Here is a 26,503-nt window from a genome sequence, read left to right as displayed (position 1 = left end):
CATGTTGGAAAGAAAATACAAGCTGCAATAGTTGAAGTGGAGAAATGGTCAAATAAATGGGGATTCAAACTGTCAGTAGCTAAGACGCAAGTCATTTGTTTTACAAAACGGCATAAAATTGCTCCTGTATCATTAAAATTGTATGAGCAACCTCTTGAACAGGTAAATACAATAAGATTTCTTGGTGTTTGGTTTGATGGAAAGCTAACGTGGAGCAATCATATAGGAAAAGTTCAAAGTAAATGTAAAAAGTTCAACAATGTACTTCGGTGTTTGGTGGGACAGGAGTGGGGAGCGAGTAAGTCATCACTACTGAACATATATTGGGCACTCATGAGACCTGTATTCGATTATGGGTGTATAGCGTTCATGGCAGCAGCAGAATCAAACCTTAAAAAGCTGGATGTCCTACAAGCTCAGGCCCGGAGGATTTGTAGTGGAGCTTTTAAAACATCTCCAGTATCAGCAATACAGGTAGAAATGGGAGAAATGCCTTTAAGGATAAGAAGAGTAAAGTTAATGTTGGCATACTGGGTAAACCTTCAGGGGCACAGTGATAGTCATCCAGCGAAAAGTATTTTGAAAGACTGCTGGGAGCACAATGAGTCACATTTAACAAGTTTCGGATGGATTGGTGATGTTAAAGCGGCAAGTATAGGATTGAATCAAATACAGTATTGCCCTACAGTTGCAATCTCGTCCATTCCACCCTGGTTATTCCCATTGCCAAGTGTAGACCTCAATATACAAAAAGAGTTGAAGGAAAAGAAAGAAATACCAGTATGGCGCATAGTCCAGAATTATTTTGCAAGATATCACTCAGACTCAACAATCATATTTACAGATGGCTCCAAAGATCCAGAGACAGGGCGTGCTGGGGCAGCAGTTTATATCCCAGTGAGTAATTCACATATAAAGAAAAGGGTAACCGACCATGTGTCAGTATACACCACAGAGTTGTTGGCATTGGTATTGGCATTGGAATGGATAGAGGAGAAAGGAATACATAATACTGTAATTGCATCTGACAGCTATTCAGCTTTATCGAGTATACGATCAGGCAGATCTTCATTTAGAATGGACATAATAAATGAAATATTTCTAATTTTGTATAAAATGCAAATCAAAGGAATAGCAACTTGTTTCATCTGGGTTCCTGCTCATGTTGGTGTGGAGGGTAATGAACAGGTGGATATTCTGGCCAAACAAACACTCAGAATTACGAATATAGACATTGAAGTTCCGCTCAGCAAAGCGGAGGTTAAAACATTCATACATATATATGCGCAAACAACATGGCAAGATCATTGGGACCTTAGTGACACAGGAAGACATCTTTATAACATTCAAAGGTATGTGGGTGATGGAAGGAAGGTGGGGTTTAAAAGAAGGGAGGAAAATGTCATTTCTCGGATAAGAATTGGTCACACAGGTCTCAATCATACATTAAGGGTAATAGGAAAGCATCCAACCGGAAAGTGTACACACTGTAGCCAGCCAGAAACGGTTGAACATGTTTTGCTGCATTGCAGGAAATATAGTATTCAGAGGAATGTGCTTTTCCAAACACTGAAGAAAGCAAAATACATTGACTTTTCGCTATCAGGGCTGTTAGGGAAAACATCAGACAATATGTATTGTGAGCTTATTACGTTTCTTAGAGAAATTGATACATTTAAAATAATCTAGAGTTTTGATTTTATTTATTTTTGTTTGTTTTATTTTGTTTATTGTTTTCTGCATAGTCTCTTGTCCATACTCCAGTCCAGTTGGTGGCGGTAATGCACCTAAAATGTGGTTTGCCAACCGCCAATAAACACTAAAGAAGAAGAAGAAGAACATAATCCGACAATTAGACACACCAGGGAAACTAATGACAAGAGGAAAAACACAGGGAAAAGGACCAGACCATAACCCAAAGGAAAACATGACATGGAAAACCGCAAAAACACCCAAACCTACAAAACTATAAACGTGACATAACATGAGAATCGGGACATCAGGTTTAATGCAGTATGCTTCTTTGTTGCTTCTGTAGACTCTGTGCTCTTTCATTCCAGTAAAACTCCTCAGAAACCATTAGAAACCAGTATTTGACCAATAAACAAAACAATTGACAAAACTTTGAACTATGAAATATGTTAAACTTTGGTGAGCTTCAGCGGGGTAATGCCATATAGGAGCTCCCTCACTAATACCCAGAGGTTAAATTGGGCTGGGGCTGTCCGGGGCTAAGCCCTGGCACATAGGACGATGCTCTGACGTCATCACCCTCACACATGTGTCATATGTTTACAAAAAAGGATATATATGTTAAGACTTTTCTCGTTCTTAATATAGACTATATTAGGGTCGATATGGGTTGACTTTACTTTAAAATAGCAGATCTCTGTGACCGGATATAGTTTGGCTTAGACCCCGGCCCCACGAGGACACATACGGTAAAACGCATACGCAAGCGCAAAAAAGGCTTCCGTTCACACGCATTCGATTCATTAACGTGTCCGTTCACACTAGACCGCTGGAAATGCTGGAAACGCTGTACTACATATGTCAGGCCTGTAAGTGGCGCTGCTGCCGCCCGAAATACACCAAAAGCAGCGAAGAAGACCCAGGACCATGGTTGCCATGGTTGCCCTTCTGTTTATTCTCCGCGGTGGACGGCGTGTTCTCCTGCTGTATCTCTCAGGTAGTCCACCAGCAGATGAAAAGCACCCACCTCTCCGCCTCCCTTCAAGGAACGAGGGGACCGTGCGGCAGTTTCCGTAAAAAAAATGTTCCGCCGGTCAACATGTCCGTTAAAGTTTAAATCTTCCGTACAAAATTAGAAAAGTGCCGCTCAGAGGTCTTCTTTGTTATTTATTGAGCTTTAAAACAAATTGATAACGACTCTGTTCTCTGTATAATAATATAATAATATTTAATAAACGGTTACTGCCTCTCTTTTCCTCCCCCTCTTCTGACAGCCCAGCAGCAGCAGGAGACGTGGGGAGAGGGAGGCGGGCTATTTCATCGTTATCAGAAAATGATCGTATTGGGCACACACGGAGCCGTTGGACCCCCCAGAGCGTTGTGTATGCCGGTCTACCCACCTTGGGACCCGTTACCATAGTCGTTTAGTTCCCCCCCCCCCCCCCCCCCCACACACAGAGCGGAGCAAGGCAACGAAACTTAAAATAATAAGCAGCATTTTACGGCGCGCTATGCATGGGGCCGCCTTGTGGGGTTTCCCGACATGTCGTTTCAGTAAATTAAAGGGTGTTTCATGTTGTCGTTGCTGTGAACCTTCTTAATACCTTGGAAAATGCCGTTTAATACTTTTTAATAGCCTTCATTTTCGCTAAATTGATTTATCAACTTTTAATACTTTTTAAGACCCCGCGGACACCCTGCCATTGTACTTTTAGAGACTCTAGGAACAACCAACAACCCTGCATTCTTGGAACGCAATGCCCTAGTAGGACAGTAGGGTATAATGAGTTATTTAAGGTAAGATGGCGCCTGCCCATTAAGGGCTTTGTAGGCCAGAAGAAGAATTTTTAATTCTATCCTGTGTTCTATAGGGAGCCAGTGTAAGGCAGCCAGAACAGGAGTAATGTGGTCCCTTTTCCTAACTCTGGTTAGTACACGAGCTGCAGCATTTTGAATCAGCTGAAGCGACTTGACTGACTTATTGGTACACCCTGATAATAAGGAGTTACAATAATCCAGCCTTGAAGTAACAAATGCATGGACTAGTTTCTCTGCATCGTTTTGAGGTAAGATATGCCTGATCTTTGCAATGTTACATAGATGGAAGTAGGCGGTCCTTGAAATTGATTTTATGTGGGTGTTAAAGGATAAATCCTGATCAAATATAACACCAAGATTCCTTACAGTCTCACTGGAGGCCAAATTAATGCCATCCATAGTTAGTATATCTTTAGATAATTTGTTTCGTAGATTCTTCGGGCCAAGTACAATAACTTCAGTTTTGGTCGTGTTTAACATCAAAAAATGTAAGGTCATCCACGTTTTTAAGTCCTTGAGGCAGTCTTGAATTTTATTTAGATGATTAATTTCATCAGGCTTGATTGATAAATATAGTTGAGTATCATCCGCATAACAATGAAAGTTTACAGAATGATTCCTTATAATATTGCCTAACGGAAGCATATATAGTGTGAACAAAATAGGTCCAAGCACTGAGCCCTGTGGCACTCCATGGCTAACTTTGGTTTGCATGGAAGATTCATAGTTGACACGTAAAAACTGAGAACGTTCAGATAGATAGGACCTAAACCAGCCTAAAGCAGTTCCCTGTATGCCAACTAAGTGCTCTAGTCTTTGCAATAGGATATCATGGTCGATAGTATCAAATGCAGCACTAAGATCGAGCAAGACAAGAATAGAGACAAGTCCCTTATCTGAGGCTATTAGAATGTCATTTGTGACTTTAACCAGAGCTGTCTCTGTGCTATGTTGTGTTCTAAAGCCAGACTGAAAATCTTCAAATAAATCATAGTTTTTTAAGTAATCACACAGCTGTTTTGCGACTGCTTTCTCAATAATTTTTTCTTTAATTAAAAAAGGCGCGGTAGTGTTACAGACAGAATATTGTTCAGGCAGAAAACAGCTGTGATCCGGCTCTCGTGAGCAAGAGAAGAGAGCGAACCCCTCGTCCGGTGCTGTTATATATATCCTCTGCTGGCTCCTCCCCGCAAGCCGGCTCGCCTCGTCTCTAATGTCCGTTGTTGCATTTAAACAGAGGATTGGTACTTTTCTTATTCAAAATATGCTTAACACGCCTTTTCTCCTCAGATTCTCTTTCATCACTTTTCATTTAACACATTCTAAAGGCTGTAATTCATACTCTAAAAATACTGGAAATACTTCACGACCTTTTGGTTTCCGGTGGAGTTCCGGATGTTGTCACATGCTACTCTCGTCTGTAAACAATAATGTATTCAAATAAACTGTACCTTCATTTAATATTCAGCATGGTAGTATCTCGACTTCTATAGTTGTAGTGTTAAATCAGTAGGTTTCGGTTTGCACCACTCCATGTAATTTCGCTACTAAATTCACCTCTTTAGGAAATCGTATATTAGCCACATGCTAAATGCTAACCGGAGATGAAGGATTTTCAGAATAAAAGCTTGACAACTGGTTGTCAGCGCCGTATAGACTGAGAGTTACGTCATCTCCGTTCACTCCAATGGACCACCTTTTTACAGCAATGGCGGATCGTGGAGCCTCTCAATCGTTCCCCGGAAGTTAGCGCCAAGGCTAGCAGAGCTGTAGAGTTGCAGCATAATAGACCGTTCGTGACGGACTTTTAAAGGTAAGAAGAAGTTTAAAGATTTATATTGCGGATATTATCAGTACATCTGTTTCAAATTAACATGTATATTAAAGGATGTCAGTGGATTATCCCTAAATTTGTAGATTTAGGGAACGTTTACAGATAACAGATAAAGCTAGGATTCCGGATCAAGTTAGCAACACACGTTGAACAGCCTTTTAATTGTAAATTCCGTTCTCTTAATGTCATTTCGTCCAACGTTGTTGAATTAGAGAAGAGGGTCTTCTAAAAGGGATTGTATGCGGGGTGGAGGGAGTTAAATATTAGATAAATATAACTTTGGTGCGTGTAAGAGTGAGGGTTTTTAGCAGAGCCATATTGTGTCCTTGTGATTATGTTGATTATTACCTGTCTGTATAATGTTGCAGCTCAGCTGATTTTGGATTGATGGCAAAGGGAGAGGGACTTAAGTGAGAGTGAAAACACAAGGTAAGTTTAATACTACTGTTTTATATAAGTAAGCATACTAAACATGTATTCTATCACTGTATTATATAAGTAATCTTGTTAGTAACCTACTGTATGGCAGGTGGAGGGGCAGTGATGTTACAGGTGGAGGAGCAAAACTGCAAGACTGCAAACTCACAAGACAGAGAAATCAAAGTTTGTTCTCCAGAGAAGAGGTTGATTTCACTTCATTTATTTCATATTTTCTAAAGATGTGGAAATGGCAACAAAAAAAAACTTGAGAGCTGCAACCAAGACAACTGTAACAACATGAGTAGAGAGCCACCAAGGTTTTTCAAGTCCATCTCTTACTCCATTTTGCCAACCCAAATGTCCAGGTACATGAGGGAACACCTTGCTTGTTTTTGTTGTTTGCGCTCCTCTGGCTGGGTGCTGGCAGGTGGAGGGCAGTGATGTTGTTAGGTGGAGGGGCATTGATGTTACGGGTGGAGGGGCATTGATGTTACGGGTGGAGGGGCATTGATGTTAGCTGTTACACACCAGGCTCGAACTTAACACATTGCATCCTTCTTTGCAGTGTCCTTAATCCTGGAAGGGGAATCTGCAATTCCTGCAGAGTTTTGTAACCCGTTGGTCCGCACGCAAAGCACATTTTTAAAGCCTTCTTAATTGTCTCATTGCTCCATTTCATCCCCTTTGTGGTGAGTCTGCCTAATGCCTTAGGTTGGTCTTTTTAAAACGTTTTCTTATATTTGTTGTCCCTAATTTTCATTGTTTTCTTGAGAGCTGCATTTTCCTTCCTGATTTTTCTTAGTGCAGACTTTGCTTTTTTGTTGATTCCTTCTTGGCTCTTTAAGTTTCTCTTTAATTTTTTTAATAGATCTGTTTGACTGGCTGCTGGTTCCCTTGTATGCTGACTGGCTGCTGGTTCCCTCGTATGCTGACTGGCTGCTGGCTGAGTGGGTGGTGTCCACCCTCCCTGTCTCTCCTCACTAGCCATGTCCTCTCTTTCTTCACCCTCACTTTCCTTTCTCTCAGTCTCCTCATCCCTTCTTCCCTAAATCTTTGAGACTAATGTAAGTAGAAGACATGGCACTGTAGATTTTCGAACATTTAAAATATTATACCACTTAAAAATAAGAAATATGACTTTTATTACTAAGAGTTCATACTTATTATACCTGTGTCACCTTTCACACTATAGCTGTGATCATGAACTATGGGCTTTGTAGATACAGGTCCCGGGGTGAATCGTGGTGCAGGGGCCCTTCTCTTTTTGACCACAGGGCGATGCACAAAGATGTTGGGTATAGCCTCTGCTCTCAGCCTAGTCTTGCCCTTTTTTGTCTTGACAAACCGGTTTGCATCAAAATGTGCCTGCGGAGTGACTTGAGGTTACTTCACACACAGAACAACTCAGTTTTGTCTGCCCACATACATATTCCATAGTGGTTGAATACACAGTATTAGGAAACACTTTATACTTACTTGGACATGTTATACTCATTACATACTGTATATAAAATATGACCAAGAATGTGAGACAACTTTATAGAAATTCATATCACATCTGTTACTGATGCCATTTGTCATACTTTGTTAAACTCACAAATAATAAAGTTCCATAACTTCAGTTGGGAACAAAGACCACACCTTATCTCCCCAAGGCAATTTCCCATCCAATAGGTGTGCTATATAGGTGTGTATAACCCTTTCTCCTGTCTGTTACTCCCTCTTTCAGCACAAGAACCAGAGGGGGATTCAATGGAGCCTGAATACCTGCATTGAGACCCTCACCCTGCACCCTGAGTCTCAGCTCTGTGTTTTTCAAGCCTTTCCCTGTTTTTTTGTATTAAACAAAACATTAAGCTTTCCCAATGGTGTGGTTTTCGTTTTGTGAAAAAGTGCAAATGCAGTGTTTGTATATAATATCCTCACATATGTTTTTGCTGTTGGTCGTGAAATTGCTCCTGCTGACTTGAGCAAGCCATTTTTTCCTCCGCTCTGTGTCAGTGGGGAAGCCGTACATTCGTACTCCTTTCTCGGAGCGATTTGAGCATCCCCAGGCAGCACAGCAAACCATGGTGGCGACTCGGAGGCAGCACAGCAAACCAGGACAACACGGAGGAAAAGGCACAGACAAACTGCATGATATGCTATTCAATGTTTATTGAATTCCATGTATTTGCAATGGATGTTCCTAAAACAACACATTTAACATCATCATCATGCTGCTGCTGCTAGTCCTTTGATAGTCACCTGTCGGTCTCTTGTCCTTTCTGAAAGCCATAAAGATGACATTAGTCATTTAGATAACTTGTGTCCTCAATTACCATGGGATTACTGAAACTACCATGAATTTAAGAAAATGGTAGAAATTAATCTAATCTGAATTTTGAAGCATTCCTTTATATCCCCTCCCTCTAAATATATCAAACATTAGAAAGTGATGCTCCTGACTACTATACAAGTTTAAGAAGATAATATTGGTTTTAAAGAATTCAAAGCTATAAACAGCAACAGGCTCTTTAACCAAGGCACTGTTAGCCTAACATGTAAACTAGTTGTTCACACTAATCCTAATATTATCACTTAATATTAGCAAATTATATTTTATTTTTTAAAACATATTGATGTAAATACATACACATATCGATTTGTTTTATAAATATTGCAAATCAAAACCTTTATTCACTAATAATTACCAAAAATCTTAGTTCTATCTCCTGTTATCAATGCATTCACATTGCCTGCCATGAACTTCCGGGGAACGATCCTCGTCTGCATGAACCACGTGACGATAACCGTTTTTGGACTTCCGCTGTCGTAACTCTTCTATCTATACGGCGCTGCTGGTTGTGCACGAGAATTTCTGTTTTTTTCAGTATAAAACAGCGTTTAAACTGACGGTATGTTTAAGCTACATTATACCATCAAAACATTGATTTTAATTTCTAACAGTCCCTCCTTACACGCCTTTTAGGTGTGTATCTAATACTGAAATCAATGAGTTCTTCATCTGAACTTTGCATAGTACATAACTCATGTTACAAACATACAATCAAAATGGAATGGTTCAATAGCCTTAACTTTACAAAAATACAAAAAATACTTTGACTGTGCTCAAACATAAAAGTTTTCCCTTGTGCATAACTTCTATTGTTTACATTCAATATCATTCTTCAAATATTGCAGCAATGGCTTGATATTAGAACATTTCTTCCTCCCTCCTTTCACATAAACCGTTCCCATACCACGCTCAGTGTTAAGGCACTTGTTTTTTACAAAGTGAAAAGAAACAAACCATTTTAGAATAGCAATGATTTATAAAACATGAGATCCACCATATTAGAATAGTATAAAGTAATAAAGAATAACATAAAATATCTTGGATTGGCAAAGTAAATTGAAAAATAAAAATAAACTATCTTGGAATAGTATAAAGTAAATTTAAATGGATTCACTCCATTTTAGCATTTTATTTTGCTCAATTCTTCACATGATTTCATCATTTAAAGAATCACATCGGCTGGACATTAATTGATCAATCTCATCTCCGAACATCCATATCATTTAAACTAACTCATCATTGTCATTAACATATGTATACGGGGGTTGGTCATCTTGTTCTGCTAGCATTTGTAACTGTCTCCTCATGAGAAATGTACCCTCCCTCCTTTCATACCATTTAAGGTATGAAAGTAATATGTTCTCTAGAAGGGGCCGTCGTGTTCAATCTGTACGTTCTACTCTGGGGTACGGCATTCTAGACAGTCATTTCTGGGAGAAGATTTTGGTCAGTTACAAAAGTTGTAGAATTTCATCACTTAAAAGTTCCTACTAAGTACCTTTGGGTGGTCTGTTCTAATGCAGTGATAAAGTCCCTGACATGGTGTGAGAACCGGTGGAATATCAACAACGCATTATACTAATTTATTTTCAATTATGGTCTACTTAAATAACTATGCTAACCCCTTTGTGGAACCTTGGGTGGCCGAGCATGTGATAATTACTCCCTCCTTTAACAAGGATTTTAAAAACAGAAGTAATTTCATTTAATGGTTTGTAGTTCAATTCCGGAATTTACACTTATGGCAGGTATGTTTCTCCTTTAAATAACATCTCTAAATGTCAGTTCATCTGGTGAATGGATGACCATTAGGAGCTGGTGGTGCTTGTCTTTTAAAACTCATACTCTGGTGCCGTGCGCTCCCTCTGAAGCTGCAAGTAAGATTTAAAACATCTGCAGGGTGGGTCGAGCGACCCCTTCTCCCTGAACGATATTTGTTGTAAAATATGCACCATCACAATGAGTGATCCAAGGCCCCACATGTATTACTCCCAATTATATTAGTTTTTTTTTTAATTAAAATGTGCAATCTCTCTTTGCCCAGTGTCTTTTTAAAACTCTACATCTTGGACGAAAAACAAATGTTATTTCCACCTTAATCTTCCCTCCTGAGGTAATAACCATGCTACAATGGAGAAATCAATACTCTAGATTGGAATACTATCTTTGGCTTGGTACTAGCTCTACCTTTAACATTTTCCATACAAATAAAGATGTGTCTGCTTTTATAGAGTGGTTACTAAAACCATCCCTTTAAACTGTAGGTCTATACTGTAACAAATTAAATCTTCCCCAAATTCACACATGAATAAAAAACTCTTAAAGAATAATTTGTTCATATGATGAAAAGATGGAATAATATGTTCTACCCTCAGTGTGTTTTTAGGGTTATTTAATAGTTTCCTCTTTCTTTCTTTATAAATTCACCAATTGATTAATTCATGGCTAATAAATCTTTTTCTTTACGTATTTCTCGTTGGTGAATAAGTGTGTTTATGTGTAAACTCACTCACTCCCGTTTTCCTTCTCTCCCCCTCTGGTTGTCAAGCCACGACCCCCTCACGTTCTGCCGGACCATGCCAACTCCTCCGTCCTGTCTTCTCCTCCGTCCACCTTCTCCTCAGTCCATCCGCTCTTGGATCCTTCCGCTGTAACTCTTTTGAGTGGCCCAACTGCTTTGCATTTCATCTCCTCCTTTACAGTCTCTACTTTGTTGCATGGAGGGCGTATTCTGCTCTCATGTCCCACACTCTGCTCTTGTGCCCAAATCTTGTGGCTCAGCTTGGAACTTCATGTCCTGTGGGGGACCGATGAGAGTGTACCTTTTTATGTCACCTGTAGTTCTGGATGCCCTCAGGTGGAGATGTTTCTGGATAAAGTCTTGTCATTATTGGTTCAGCTCTGGTTCTCTGTCTGTTCGATGGAGAAGGAGGAGTCTTCCGTGGTGAGGTTTTTTGTCTGCCTGGAAGTTGGGGTCGTAGCGTTCTGACAGACGGAGAGATAGAGAGAGAGAGATCTTGGGACGCATTATCTATAGTTAATTCTAACACTGAGATCAAATAAATCCAATCTTTCCCTCTCTATTTTCCTAACCATACTATCTTTCTTTGATGTTAAATGTCATTTAAGCCCAGTTAATGTCTTCTAATAATTGTACGATATCCCTAAACATTGTTTTCACCCACTGTAACATGTCTACTCCAATCAACTCTTTCAGGAAACAATTTTCTTCTATACATTTAAAATACCTACATGTTTCAAGCACCACAAATTTCACACACTATAAAAGAACGTCCCCATATTTTCTCCATCATTTTAAATCTCACTGTTATTTAGAACATAAGTAACTTTTGTGACTGGACATATCTGCAATGTCGCCACTATCTGCTGGGAAATTTTGTTCATAGAGTTTGTACGTACAAAGCTGTACTTTTGGGTTAGTAGCCTGTTTCAACTGTAATCATTTTCAATAATTCTACTCAAGTCACCGGTCGGTTGTTCATAAACTTAACAGGGGGTGTTTCTGGTACAGACTAAAACATGGATCCAGTGTATTTAGAGATTCCCCTAATCTGTTAATCCCCATCACTTACATATCCCGATCACTTAAACCCATCTCATCATTTGATACAAGAACTTCATATAAGGGGGGTGAATCATCTTGATTATAACCGCCTCACCTTTGGGAACGAGTATTTCGAACTCCTCCTCTTGTTGCTCAGCTGATCTTTTGGCTCTGGGGATACCTGAAAGTCTCTGAAACACAGCTGGAGTTCTGTTAGTGATGTGGGCATTCTCTATGAGTGAACTAATGGTTCCATATTTTACTTGATATTGTACTCCCCATCCAACCAACAAGGTGCCAAGTGTAATGAGCACAATCGACAATGCTATTCTGCCTCTTATCCCTAGGGGACCCCACAATTGGTTTGGCTTTGTTCTTGTCATCATCTCTATTTTATCCCTGGTTGTGTCAGTTACAGAATTTAAATAATGAATACTAAAATAACATATACAAAAAATTGGATTCTTTTTCAGATGTAAAACAAAAAAAGGTTTTTACATGAATGTACAATCTATAAAAATCTAGACAATTCGTCTTTTGAGCTGTTTCTATCTTTATCTTATTTCTATTTATTGTTTTGTTCCAGCTCTGCCAAATCAGTCCTAACTTCCAATCATTTTCTGGAAGTTGCCAGTGAAGGGTGACAATGTGTGAGGTGGTGTCAATTTGCTCCTTTTTCTTTACCTTTAAACCGGAGCGCGTGTGAAGTTTGTTACAACTTCTCACACTTCCGTTCACCGGGGAAGAGCCCACTGTCTTTTGTGAACTTTCACCCTCACCCAATCACCTGGCCGAACAAGAGTCTCTTCTGGTGTCTCGTTTGGTATCTCTGTAGTTTTCCTAGCCTGTGTAGACAAAACTTGCAGAATATTACTCAGAGTTCTGACATATTCATCCACTTCTATTTGTCTAATATCTAAAACTCCTTGTAGAAGGGCCAAGCTTTGGCATACCTCTTGTTGTTATGAGACCTATTGTTAACTACATGTTATTATTTATTAACTACAACGTCACCGAATCAACATATCTGTATTATCATGACACTCCCTCCTTTGAGCATAACATGCTCAATCAATATTGCAATGATTACCCTATTATGAACAGGACATGTAAAACCCATAACGTTGCATTAAATAAATATAACTTCTCCGTGTACCCATAAGGCTTACAAAAATATCGTATGATGCATGGTTTTCTGATGGTAAACATCTATATTCACTAAAAAATCTGCCATTAGCACAACAAATAGTTTACTTGTTTCAATAATGTCTTTTGTCATGTTATTATGCATCATCGTTGCTGCGAAAAACAATACCCCTGGTGTCGCTAATGCGTCTCAATAATTCTAGGATTAAGAGGATTGGTTGACACTGCTGAACTAACATATGATAAAATAATATTTCTCCAAACTGGAGGGAAAATATGAACTATTCTCACAGAGAGTGACCTGTATGAAGGGCTGGTGCCCCTCACTCAAAATGAGATATTGCCTTACGCACTACATTATCATTTCTGTTTTTTTCAGCATAAAACAGCGTTTAAACCAAGCGGCAAACTCTGTGGAAGAGCCGGGACGCCAATACGGAAGTGGCACACACTGCAGTTCATATATTGTCCGATAGGGACTGACTGCATAAAGGAGCAATTTCCATAGACCCCCATGTTAAAATGCCCAACTTTACAGCATAAAAAAACATGTTTCTACCCATGGATGCAATAAATATTATTATGAATATAGTAAGATTCCACCTTCATGATTATGGATCTGTGAGTGAATTGTTTTCTAACACGACCCTTTTATTTATATTAGGTCTTAAAGTTTTTGCATAAATTAGAGCGTGGTCACATTGAGTGAAGGCTCTGTGAAGTGACTGCTGCTGCTAGCTTCTTTTCTCTCTGCTAGCTGCTCCGTGAAGCTACAGGAAGGCACTCTGCCTGTTCAGCTCATCCAGGGAACACAACTTGCCGCCGGCCTTGTTTGTTTGTTCTTCATGCTTATATATCGGACTATTGTGACTCGCTCTGCGGTTGAAACAGACGGTGCATGAATGCGGTTTTGCGGTAAGTGAAATTCGAGTACTTATTTATGTGTTAATGATTTTAATCACCTACGTAATTAATGTTACGGCTTGGGTTAGCGTGTAAGCGAGTGGTAGCTACATCGGTGCTAACGATGCTAATAGTAGCCTCCAAGTTAAAATCATAGACTATTGAAGTATTATTTGAATTATTTGAAGGATTAAAGTAACGTGTTATGGCAGGAAAGTTTAATCTGGTATATTCATTTTAATGTCACCTTATATAGAATGTGTGTTAAACTTGTGATTTCTGCATTGAGTGACTTCTGCCTAGTAGATACCAAGAAGAGGCCCCTAGGGTCTCTCTGTTAATGATCAATAGTCCTTGCAATCAACAGGGGAATTCCCGTATGCATTTTCAGATATAAGACAGTTAAAGTCTTGTAGAATTAATGATTTATCTCCTACACATCCTGCAGGCCTTGAGACTTGGGTCACACAGCAGTAAACAAGATAAACGTCCTTTTGAGCTTATCAATAAAATGTATTCATTCCTAGTAAGCTGACTTTGGGGTGAAGGGAAGTTCAGGGAAGCCATTAAGCGATAAGAACAATTAACTTCTGTTAAAGATACATGATAGGATGTTTGTGTGTGTTGAAGATGTTTAGGGGAATGAGTATTTGTCCTGTCAAAGAGTCCTCTGTCATGACTCCAAATCATCGATTAGGGGATCTGCCTAAGGGCAGAGGGACAGAACACACACACACACACACACACACACACACACACACACACACACACACACACACACACACACACACACACACACACACACACACACACACACACACACGCGCGCGCACAGAAGCAACAGATGGAATCAACAAACTGACTTACTACCTGGGATCCCGCCCAGAAGGGAAACCGACCAATGGAACACTACCAACTCACTGTCTAGCTCGCTCAGAAGTGAACTCTGTGTATAAATGTTGTGATCATTTTGAAGATCGGCGCTCTTGTTTTTGACTTGCCGTTCCTGAGACGTGTCTCACACGGTGGTAGAACCTGAGCCCGGAGTACTCTGCAGAGTGCTTCGTGATTAGGTGAAGTATTTGTATGTTCTACCATTAAAGCAGATTATTGTTTAACCCTTATCCTGGTGCTTTGACTTTTCCTTTTTTTAAAACAAACTCATAGAGGAACGGCGCGGAGCAGAGATTCTGCCCCAACAAATGGTGTTTCCCCGCTGTGATGACGTCATGACGTGGCGACGTGCCGACGTGGTGACGTCATGAGTAGGGTTTTTTAGAGGAAAATCAACAGCCAGCGGACGAATGGTCCGGAGAAGAGGCCTAGAATAATCTCTGACAACTAAAACGAGGATCCTACAATTGAAAGGTGAGCAGACGAGCCTGTTTCTATCGAAGGTCTGTAATTGGCTAAACTAAATTTTAGAGTTGGTAGGAAAGTTATATACATAGAAAAGTGAATCAGCAAGTATTTCAGCGTAGGGTATTGAGTCTCTAACGGTTGGAAGGGTATATAGTAGAGCGGATAACCATGAAATTGTGCACTTTTTGAAAGAAACATGAAACTTCTACCATAGTTAGTTTATACCATGAGGTTTATTTTCAGATGTGGAGGGAAGTCAGATTTGACCTCTGAGGCCCGGGAGAGGTCAAATTCAAGATGGCCGCCAATAATACTCAAAAATGCCTCACTTTGGAACCAAACACTGTAGAAAAACACTTAAGGTGTCATTTCCCACACATTGTAGGGTGCCCATTCTGTTGGTGATACCTTTGAGACCAATAGAATTCAAGAAAATGCATTTAGATCAATGTGGAGGTCAAATAATGCAAACATAGGGTGGTGAACGATGCAAAAAGGTAGTTTATTTTCAAAATAATAACAGTAATGATAAGGTTAATAATGATGTCAATAACAATAATAACAATGCCAATAACAACAGTCATTGAAATAATAAGTAATTTTTTAACTGATTTATTATTTAACTTTTTAATCATCATCAAGGGACGGAGAAGTGGTTAACAACACCACAGTCCTTTCATGTCAGGATCACATATTGGTAGTGATCAAAAATCTTAACAGTCCCCAGAACAAAAGCAGAGATCTGTACACTTAAGTGCAGCTTTGACACATGAGCACCGTCCAGTGCACCCTTTCTGACAGTTACAGCGGATCAGCTCATGGCAAGACTTTGCTGCTTCAGGGAGAGTTGTCCAGAGTGGCTGCCACCCAGTGGTTTCTTTTGTCCAGCCCCAATCAGATGGCTCTGGCATCTCTGGGTCCAGGACCAGTGACTGGTTCCAAACGTTAGCCTGAAAGCAAGTACGCTTGATGTGCTGTTTGAGGGCAGCCTGGGTTGGAGGGATGTTTTCTAAACTCCTGGACTTCTGGGAGAAAAGCTGTTTCCTGGCATCATTCACTTCCATGCACTCACTCGTTCGGTCATACATGAGCACCACGAATCTTTCCAGCAGTAACATGGAATCTTCACTGACCTCACTTGGCATGCACAGGAGTTCCTGGAAAGCATCACTGACCTCTGGGAAAGACTTCCATCTCTCCCAGGCAATCTTCTTTCCACGGCCAGCAAATGCAGACACGGTGTCACATCCAGTGAAAGCGTGAAAGACAGGGAGAGTCAGGCATTGGATAGGAGTCATTGTGGCAACCATTTCATGAATAGCGATAAACCGGAAACTCGACCCAACACCAAAGGAAACCCACAGTTCATCGGGAGCTATTTTGCTAAAACAAGCCACTGCCAACACCACCACATCTGTATCAACGGTACGTATGGTCACCTTCTTACAACCTTTATGCACAGCGTCTGCCACATGCAGAAGTAGCCGGGTGTCTGCCTCTTCTTGTGAACATGGGGCAAGGCAGGTCACACATGAATCGGCAGGAGAGCAGAGGACTCCAGTTCCATCTGTTGCATACAGTTCCTTGCCCTGTGCTACTGGCAGACTTACGGCTTCTCGGGCCAGGAAGGAAAATAACTCTGTTTTGTTTTCATCACATCGAAGGAAGTCTTTCCAGTTCTTGGGCATCACAGTAAGGGGAGCCACCCTTTTCCTCTTGCCATTTCCCCTCTTCTGTCTTGTTGAAGCTTCCAGGCTGGCAGATAGGTATACATCCCAGACAAGGTCAACACGGATGCTTACCTCTAGTTGAGCAGAGATGTATGGTATGAACACTGTTTCTCCATACTCTTGAAATGTTCTTGATAACTTTGGATTCAGCATTTGAACCACAGCTGCACCATCTATAATTACTGCATCAGTCTTAGGAACACTCTTGATTTCAAGCAGATTTGACTCCAGGCAGCGAAGCAGATCTGCTTTAACCCCGAACCGAAGTTTTCCTCCACTTGACAGAGCTGGAGGTGCTGCCTGGTTTTCGTGGGAAAAGAAGTGGTTGATGTCTCCATCTCGTGTTTGACATGAGATGTACAGCCTTGAAAAAAGACCACAGTCACTCTTCAGTGCAGCGAGTTGTGCTTTCTCTTTTGATTTGACCTTCACAGGTGGTCTGCTGAATAGTGGCAACTTTTTTTTTGGAAGAGGGTGTGTGATAGGTGTTGTACACCTTTCCAGCCTTTGGGTCACAAACTCGGTGTACTGCTCCTCACCAATGGTATAAATCCTTCTTACAGTATCAGCAACTTGGGTATCAACGATGTCTCTTGTGTCAATGACTAAAAGATCTTGGCTGTGTTCTAGAAATAGATTCCCCATCTCTTCCAGCACCGTGACAAGTGCCTTAACCTCCTTCAGGAATGTGGCTTGCACTCCAGGTTGCTGGTCATGGTGTCTAGAGTCACTGGGTCCATGCTGTTGGTGTGTTGCCTGTTCTTCAAACTCTTTAGTGATCCTGGCGATTTCTGGTCCTGCTACCATCCAGCGTCTGAGTGCTTCTGGATTGCCAGTCAGTCCGATAGCCCCACCAGAACCTTTGACCATGGCATTATTCTGTTCATGGCACTGGTCAAGTGCCATGGCAGAGAACTGGTTGCTGGTTTTGTGCACCACGAAATGTCCAGACTTGAATTCTGCCAGGACATCTGGGTGTCTGTCCGCAAGAGTCATCATATCACGGATGTGTACGGGAAGCCATCTGCTGTAGTGTGTGTGATCCAGGGCGAACATCCAGGGCATGATCTGTGTTAGGGATTCCACGTACAGCTGGAAGTTGCCTTCACGAATGGACCTCATGTACCGCAAAACGAGAAGCTGCAATGACAGGGTCTTATGCCAGTAGTCAAAGTGAACACTAGCCTTTGCTTGTTGTATGCACCACTCCTCAAAAGATAGACTGTCAGGTGGCATGGCATCTGTATCATCAGATATGCAATTTTCATTGTATGCTCGTTGCAGTAGTGTATAGAGGCTTGCAGCTGTGACCTGGTGTGCATGGCGGGTCTTGGTGACATGTTTGGCATGTATGAAGGAATTTGCTGTTCCAGAACTTGCAATATCAGCCTGGACCAGAGCATTGGTCCAGCCACTGTCTTCTAGCCAGTCTCCCAGCAACTTCAACATAGCCATTTCGATGTGTAGACCACCAAACATGATCACAAAGTGATCTTCTCCATAAGTGTCTGGCCAGGTCCACTGTACTTGTTTAGCGAGAGTATACAGTGGTTGGTCAGCAGCAATGACAGGAATCTGACCAGGGTTCACATGTTGAATTGTTCTTTTTACGATTTCCATAGAGTGCCGAATCATTGCTACTGAATGTGCATTGTCAAGAAAGAGAGGTAATAATGCATTGATTGCTGCAGGAGGGATGACGGCATGGTGAACACAGGCATGGTAGGCAGACCACGATATCATGCCATCAATGGCTGACGTTTCAACAGCTGTCTTGACTTTTCTGAGCCATGCATATTCATCCTCTGTGGCGGCTGTAGAAACTAGGAGGGTGGAGGGTCTCACAGGACCTTGTACAGGTGGCACACTAAATTCCTTTTTGTGGAGGGAAGCTGGTGGCACGACTGTGTATGATGTTGGCAGAGGTTTCACTGACTTGGTGGAAGAGCCATCTTGACTAATCACTAGTACACCACGATCAGTTCCGCTTTGTGTGTGTGATGGATGCTGCATTAGTGAGATTCCAGTGCCGTGGAAGGAATCTTTGGCTGTTGCAGAACTTGGGTTATGGTCTATATTGTCCACAGCTCCTGTTGTGAACAGTCCATTACGCAACTTTGGTGGGCACACAACATCTTCCATCCTAAATTGCTGGCAGACACCATTGGCAATGTTTGATGTGACTTGCAGCAGCCTGTCATAGGAAACACACAATCCCAGGTTGAACAGTGTGTCAACTAACCCCCTACTTCGTGTAACTGCATGAATCTTGAGGGACAGATATAGAGGGAGTGGAGTTTCTCGGGTGTGCCTTGTACGTGCTGAGCTTGGTGAATCCATGTTCCGTGCCTGCTTCTTACTGTTAAAGACCATCAATTGGGAGATTGTTAGGGCAGGTTTTGTGGTGGTCTGATGCTTAATGTTTGTACCATCAAGTACCATGTTGACGAGAGCCAAGAGAGATGGTGGCACAGCCCTCTGCTGGCAGTTTTCTTGGAATGATCCGTCAAAAGAGAAAGACGAACCAAAGATTTCTTTGTGCACTACTTGTGCTGCTCGCATTAAGTGCATGGCATCACTGTCAGTTTGACAGGCTATCATGAGAGCTGGTCCAATGTCATTCTCAAAACTCAGAAGTGCGTCTCTTCCTTGTGAATGTGCCCTCAGATGTGGAAGCTCAGAAAGCAGTCGTTCTTTCAGTCTGGTGGTGTGAATCCGTTTATCTACAGTCAGACCAAGTTGTTCCAGCCTGGTCTTGTACAACTGAGCGATGTCAGTCAATTTCAAGACAGGGGAAGTGTTCTCATCACTGTTCTTGTCTTCCAGATATGCCACTAAAGTGCAAAGGCTATGCCATGTAGGCAAGTATCATCTCCATCATTGTGTTTAGATGCAGCCTGCCTGGCTTTGTTGTACAATGAAGACAGACAGCGATGATGGTACTTGGCCTCAATGGCAATCATGTCACCTTCTGCGAGCTTGGCCAACAGAGCAGTGTCCTCAAGCTCAAGGGCACACTTCCTCACATTTCTGTCAATGTTGTAGGTTGATGCATTATGCAAACCTGAGGAACCTGCAGCAGGCTCATTGCAAAAGAAGCAAGTAGGTTCTGTGGACTGTGAATGGCTGTGGGCAGATCGCGTGTGTACAGATGAGGTACTTTGTTGTTGTGCTGAAGTTAATTTCCCCCGACTTAGCTCATCATATGCTTTTTTGTTGAATTTTAGCCGACATCTCTTGTGCCACTCTGCCTTGTGTCTCTTCAAAGTGGATTCTATGCCATCTCCATCATCTAATCGCTCCAGGTTGAGGTCCATTGGCATATGCTGAAGGGTATGGAACCGGAGAAGGTCTTCTGTGAGGGATACATAGCCACTACCAACAGACTGTTTATATTTGTTTCTGAGAGGACACTGTAAAGGTTCATCTGTTTTGACTTGACAGAGGACACAAATGTCCCAGTTAGTGCTGGGGGGTGGCTTGGATTGCTTGGATAACGAGGGCTGGGTAGGGACCATCAAGCTGTGACGCTTTGACATGGTGAGGGTTAAAATTCCAGCAAGACGTGGGAATCTGAAAAGATAACAATTTAACATTGTATTAAACACTGTTGTCATTGTGTCATTCGGTTTTTGTAGGGTTAGGTTAAACCAAATGACACTTAATGACAATGATATGACATATATGTGTCATATATATATGACATTGACATAATGTTTATGACATGTTCGTGACATGTCCGTGACTGTGTTTTGTTACTGTTATGACAGGTAAAATGTTACCCAAATTTGACATAATAACCGAGTTGACATCTCTAGAAAATACTCTGTTCAATCATTAAACTACTCAGCTCAAACAGAAATGTTCCAGACTGTCTTCTACTTAAGCTAGGATAATTATTTTGATCACGCTAGCTAGCTAGCTAGCTAGCTAGGAGTTTTCCTTGCTAGCTAGCAAGGAAAACTCCTTCCTGGCTACAGTCAAATTCAATACATTCGCATTCAAAGGCATATATTAATATTAATATTGTTTTTAATAATATTGTTTGTTCATAGTCAATCTTTTTACCTGTTAGAAATGTCCGAAGTGTCAGAAGTGGCATTTCTGAATACTTCTCACCATGTTGTCTAGCAACAACCCCTCGAATAAGTAGGCTAATGAAGCTTTAGAGCAGGGGGTTTTCAACCAGTGGTCCGCGGTGGTATTGCAGGTAGTCTGTGGAAATGGTCTAGGGGGGTCAACTGCTGATAAATCTGTGCTGAGAATGCATACAAATATCCACACACCCCATGAAATAATAACTTATAACTAAATAATACTGAGACTACAAAGAAATCAATTGAAGAATGTTCTTGGGTACATAAAAAATAAATATTTTGATATATTTTTACCTTGACTTTAACATAAATGCATTTTCTTGAATTATATTGGTCTCAAATGTATCACCAACAGAATGGGCACCCTAACATTTGTGGGAAATGACACCTTAAGTGTTTTTCTACAGTGTTCGGTTCCAAAGTGAGTCAGTTTTGAATATTATTGGTGGCCATCCCCGATTTGACCTCTCCCGGGCCTCAGAGGTCAAATCTGACTTCCCTCTACATCTAAAAATAAACCTCATGATATAAACTAACTATGGTAGAAGTTTCATGTTTCTTTCAAAAAGTGCACAATTTCCCTTGATTTGAGGGCTTAACCGCTGTACTGATAGAGTCCCTGGCCTAGTGGAGGTATGGGAGTCTTCACAGGCTATACTTGCTGGGGAAGCCAAGTAGAGTATCGAGTCTCTATCCATGGCTGAAGTGAATAACAAATCTGAGGTTCATAGGAACCAAGAGGTGCGTTATAAGCCAGTGTAGTGTTGGTTGCGGGTATACATGTAGAGTCCCGCACAGCAGCTAGCTGAAGGTGCTAGTATTGAGTCTGCATCTAAGACTAAATTAAATAACAGATCCGACGCTCATGGGGCGGGAGGTGCGTTATAAGTCTGTTGGGGTTTAAACTCCCATTCTGTTGAAAGAAATATCGCATCTTAAAAGCTGCACAGACAGTGAGGAGGATATATTTATGTTCCATGTGAATAAATAGAATATATTATTGAACATGAAACAGCCTTAGTCAGATAAATAGATACGGAGTCAGAAGTGTTAATTGTTGAAAGAAGCCCCCCTTCTCCTAAAAAGGCTGAGAGCTACAGCGGGGGAGAGAGAGGGGGGTGTCAGTATTTGTCTGTGAGAGTTCCCCCCCTTTTTCCTCTCGAGAGCAGCAGCGGCCCGGAGTGTGTCTGCTTGCTTTTTCTCTAGTGATCTGAAGTTGGAGTGAAATACATAGAAAATGAACAGATCAAGGTGTGATTTGAAGTGGTAGATATATTGAAATAAATAAGAAACAATGATTTGCTGCTATTTAAACATAGTCTTTGAGAACTGATTGATACCGTTGCATTGCATTGTAAATTTCATGGTATTTGTCTTAACTATAATGTACCCACATGCATGTGGTTTGTTTGTCCCAGTTCATTTTAAAGTCAGCCGCCTCATGGCTAAATCTATTTGACCCCATGAGGTCAAGAGTCATTCTGTTAGACCACCATCTTGTGAAAGACAAATCATTGTTCTTTTGTCACATTTTGAATTAGAAAATAATTCATTTTGCTAGATCAATTTATCTATAAATGTTGTAGTGGGAGTTTTGTGTTTGCTAACATTTTTAGGAAGGACAGCACCAGGAGATGAGTAAACTCAAGAATCCGAGAAGTGTAAATACATTGAGAAAAACACATTTTTATACTCTAACTTTTTGCACATCATAGACAAGGGATTTAGACAATATAAATAAATGTTCACTAAAAGTAATAAGTAAAATGGAAAGTAGACATAGGCCTACACTTGAGTCAAATTTCATTACTGTAATCTGATTAGTGTGCTCTGCAGGGTTACTATTGTTCTAAGTAACAGTGGGATTTGAAATATTGGAGAAAGTATAGAGATGTTCTTTCGTAGTGTGTGAAATATGTGATGCGTGAAACAGGTATTTCAATTTATAGAAGAAAATGGTTTCCTGAAAGAGTCAGGTTGGGTAGATATGTAACAATGGATGAAACAATTTTTAGAGGGAGTTTTTGTAATATCATTAGTAGACATTAATGGTGTTGTTTAGATGGCATTTAGCAACTAAGACAGATAGTATGATTAGAAAAAGACAGAGTGGAAAGGGTTGGATTTATTTAACCTCAGTGTGCTAGATTTCTTATAGATGATGCGTCCCGAGACCTGGACTCCCCCTCTGAGTTAGTAAGGCTACGACCCCGTCCCTCCAAGCAGACAAAAGACCTAACCCAACAGGAGACTCCTCCTTCTCCATCAAACAGATAGTTGAACCGTCTCTACCTGAGGCATCCAGAACCAAACCGCTTGCTGACATACAGAAATACTCTCATCAGTCACTCAGACAGGGCATGAAGCTGAGCCACGAGATTTGGCACAGGAGCAGAGTGGGGGACATGAGAGCAGAATCCGCCCTCCATAAAGCAGCAGCAGCATCATCTCCTCCTCTGTAAAAGAGGAGATGAAATGCAAAGCAGTGCAAAGAACAGTGGCTTGATGTGGGCTGCAGATGTGACTGGGCCAAAGGCTGCCTAAAACAGTTACAGCGGATGGATTCAAGAGCTGATGGACTGAAGAGAAGACAGAATCAGAGGAGTTGGCATGATCGATTGGAAGTGAGGAGGTCGGGGTCACGGCTTGAGACAACCAGAGGAGGAGAAAAGGAAAACGGGAATGAGTGAGTTTACACATAAACACACTTATTCACAAAACGCACATAGAAGAGACCACATTTAAATAACTTGAATTGACTTGATAAATAAGTAAAGATAAAAAGAGGTATTAACCATGAATTAATCTATTGGTAAATTCAAAATAGCAGTAAAGGGGAAACTATTAAAGTACAATGAGAAAGTCATCCTAAAAACACACTGAGGGTTAAAGGGGGAGACATGAGGGAAATATGCACTACACTTTAAGCAGGGAGTGTTTTGGAGTAGCACAGTGTAGAACCATATTCTTCAATCTTTCCATCATATTAATAAATTATTCTTCAAGAGATTTTTATTCATGTGTGAATACATTTGTGATCTCATTTGTTACAATATTGATTTCACCATTGTGGCATAGTTATTACCATAGGAGGGCTTTAGGATGGAAACTGTTTTTAATCATTGATAGAGTAAAGGGTGATGGTTGCATGTTCGGACAACCAAGGTTCCACACAATGCTAAATAGTTTAACATTGTTTTTAAGTAGACCAGAATTGAAGATAAATGAGTATAATGAGCTATGAAATGCAGAGCTACACAGATCCTACTAATGTTTTGACTTAAGATAATAGTTATGTACACAAGTTTCTGAAATAGATTTATTAGACATTTTAATACCACTTAGGTGTAAATAAATTGCAGTAGTAGTAGTACTATTATGAAGTGAGTTTTGTACCAAGTTGCAGGAAATGTGGGAAGCAGCCGTCCCGATGACAAGTTAGAGATATCTGACTTAAAGTGGTAATCGTGAATTGATAAATGATGGCGCTCCATATATGACGGATTTTTGTAGACAGAGGATACTGGCCTATGCTGAAATATCAAAGTCTCTGCAGAGCACGACACATGGCCAATGAAACTGAGACCAAATGACCTTTGACCCTGACTGACAGTGTGACTTGAGAAAAGCACTATCAATGACTGACTCTGGGGCTGACCAAACTTGACTTTACTACCTGACAGAGTGAGTGTGAATGTATTTCTGCATGTGATCAGTGTAACTGCATGATTCTAAAACAATAACTAACCGAGCATGTTTTTAGACTAACACATTATTTTGGAGCTCCATGGGAAACACAGGTTTCCTACAATTCCACACATTTGGAAAAACGCACATGTGACCCGTTTCTTAATCCCACAGGCAGTGGCGGTTGACAGAATGTGAAGTTCAAACTAACATCTAAAGATTATGTTTCTTTTAGGACTGACAGCTGGAAATAAACACTTATTTTCACTGGAGTGTTTACTGTGAAAAATAATGGATGTACATTTGTGAATGATGTTTGGTATTTTCTTATAACCACTGGTTACCTGAAGGTTTTCTTCCCATACAGGATTTTGTTACACATGTGTACATGTGTACAAAGGGGTAGTGTGGAATTTTTTCATTTAGGGACTGAAAGAAACCTGCCGCCCCAACTCGGAAGTTCAATCTGACCATTGATTGACAGTTTTAGATTTGACCTGCTCCATATCTGGGGATAAGATACTGTTTGATTAATGTTGACATGTTTCTAATATTGATTGAGTTATAAGAGGTAACACAGATGCAGAATCAGTGGCCAAGGGGCTACTGAGAGAGGTAATTCCAGAATGAGAATACCAGTGAAGGTGAACTGTGATAATGAAACAATTTTGTAATATTTCAACAAGTATTAAAGTAACTGAGGTTTGAAATGTAGAAAGAAACTATTACAGTTAAGCTAAAACATAGTAATGTAATGAGATTTAATTTAGACAACATCTTGTAACTAGCCTGGTAAAGAAGTAAAAGCCATATACTTTATTGAGGTAAAATTAGGGGGATACATTTAATTTAAATTCATAATAGAAAGACATTTGATGAAAGTATGTTGGATTTCTATATTCATTTTTTCAGCTTGATAATATCTAAGCACTGACAGGTAGAAGCAGTCTCACCAGGAATTCATTCACTTTGTCAGTATCATGATTTTAGTTGTTTTTAATCCATTACATTGGTGTGTTTCTTTACCAGAGACATTAGCAGTTCATATTATATTTAGATTTTAAATAGGATCTCAAGGATTTCATTTAAAAATAACACAGATGCTTGTCAGAAATTCAGATCTATTGAAATATGTTATTTAGTTCACCTGAAGATGTTGGGGTTTATTTTGTTGACACAGGCCAAGTATTAGGATTCTGAAGTGGCACTGGCAGATAGGAGGTCTGCAACTAATTTAGAAAACCTGTTCACAGACAGCTGTTGTTTTAAGACACCCCACCAACCGGCTCCAAGCAGCCTACCAGTGGTGGGTCAAACACCTGAGGGCCCAGAAGCCCTGAGCGTAGACTTGAGGGGTGGGTATCAGGTTTTTATAGTGCTGGATCCTCTAGCCAGAGGGAGTTGCCATTTTGATACGAAAGAATCTCAGAATTAAAATACTTAAACAACAATCAGATGAAGAGGGGAGATGGATAGCTATCGATATTGAATTATATGGTGCTAGATGTACTTTTATGAATATATATGCCCCAACAGCGGACTTGCCAGGTTTCTTTATAGACGTCAGCAATGCTATAAGACAATTCGGAAACTCGTATATAATATTAGGCGGGGACTTTAACAAAGTTAGGGACCCTCAAGTTGATAAATGCCAAGAACCCCACCCACTAGGTGGAGATTTAATACATCCCTACTCCGAGATGGACAGTCCCTGGAATTTATAAAAAACGAAATAATGGATTATTGGCTGAATAATGAAGGCTCAGTTTCAAACACAGCCGTGGAGTGGGATACATTTAAGGCAGTCATTAGAGGTCGACTCATTCAACACTGTTCATATCTGAAAAAGAAATCGGTTCAACGGCTTAAGGAATTGGAGCTGGAAATAAAAAATCTGGAAAATGTACATTC

General features: G+C 40.6%; 1 protein-coding gene across 1 annotated transcript in view; it reads left to right on the top strand.

Annotated features, from left to right (window-relative positions):
* Positions 1–19,744: 19,744 nt before the first annotated feature.
* Positions 19,745–26,503, top strand: part of LOC307034827 (uncharacterized protein) — a gene marked incomplete at its 5' end in the record, with an annotated part of 63,111 nt that continues 56,352 nt past the window's right edge. The window contains one exon of the mRNA XM_079673753.1: positions 19,745–19,849. Coding sequence (XP_079529879.1) covers positions 19,745–19,849 — 105 coding nt within the window. The remainder of the gene's footprint in view (positions 19,850–26,503) is intronic.

This window comes from Notothenia rossii, assembly GCF_949606895.1.
Source record: "Notothenia rossii genome assembly, chromosome: 4".
Lineage (NCBI taxonomy): Eukaryota > Metazoa > Chordata > Actinopteri > Perciformes > Nototheniidae > Notothenia > Notothenia rossii.
The sequence above is the reverse complement of the archived record's forward strand: the minus strand, read 5'-3'. Positions and strand labels throughout refer to the sequence as shown.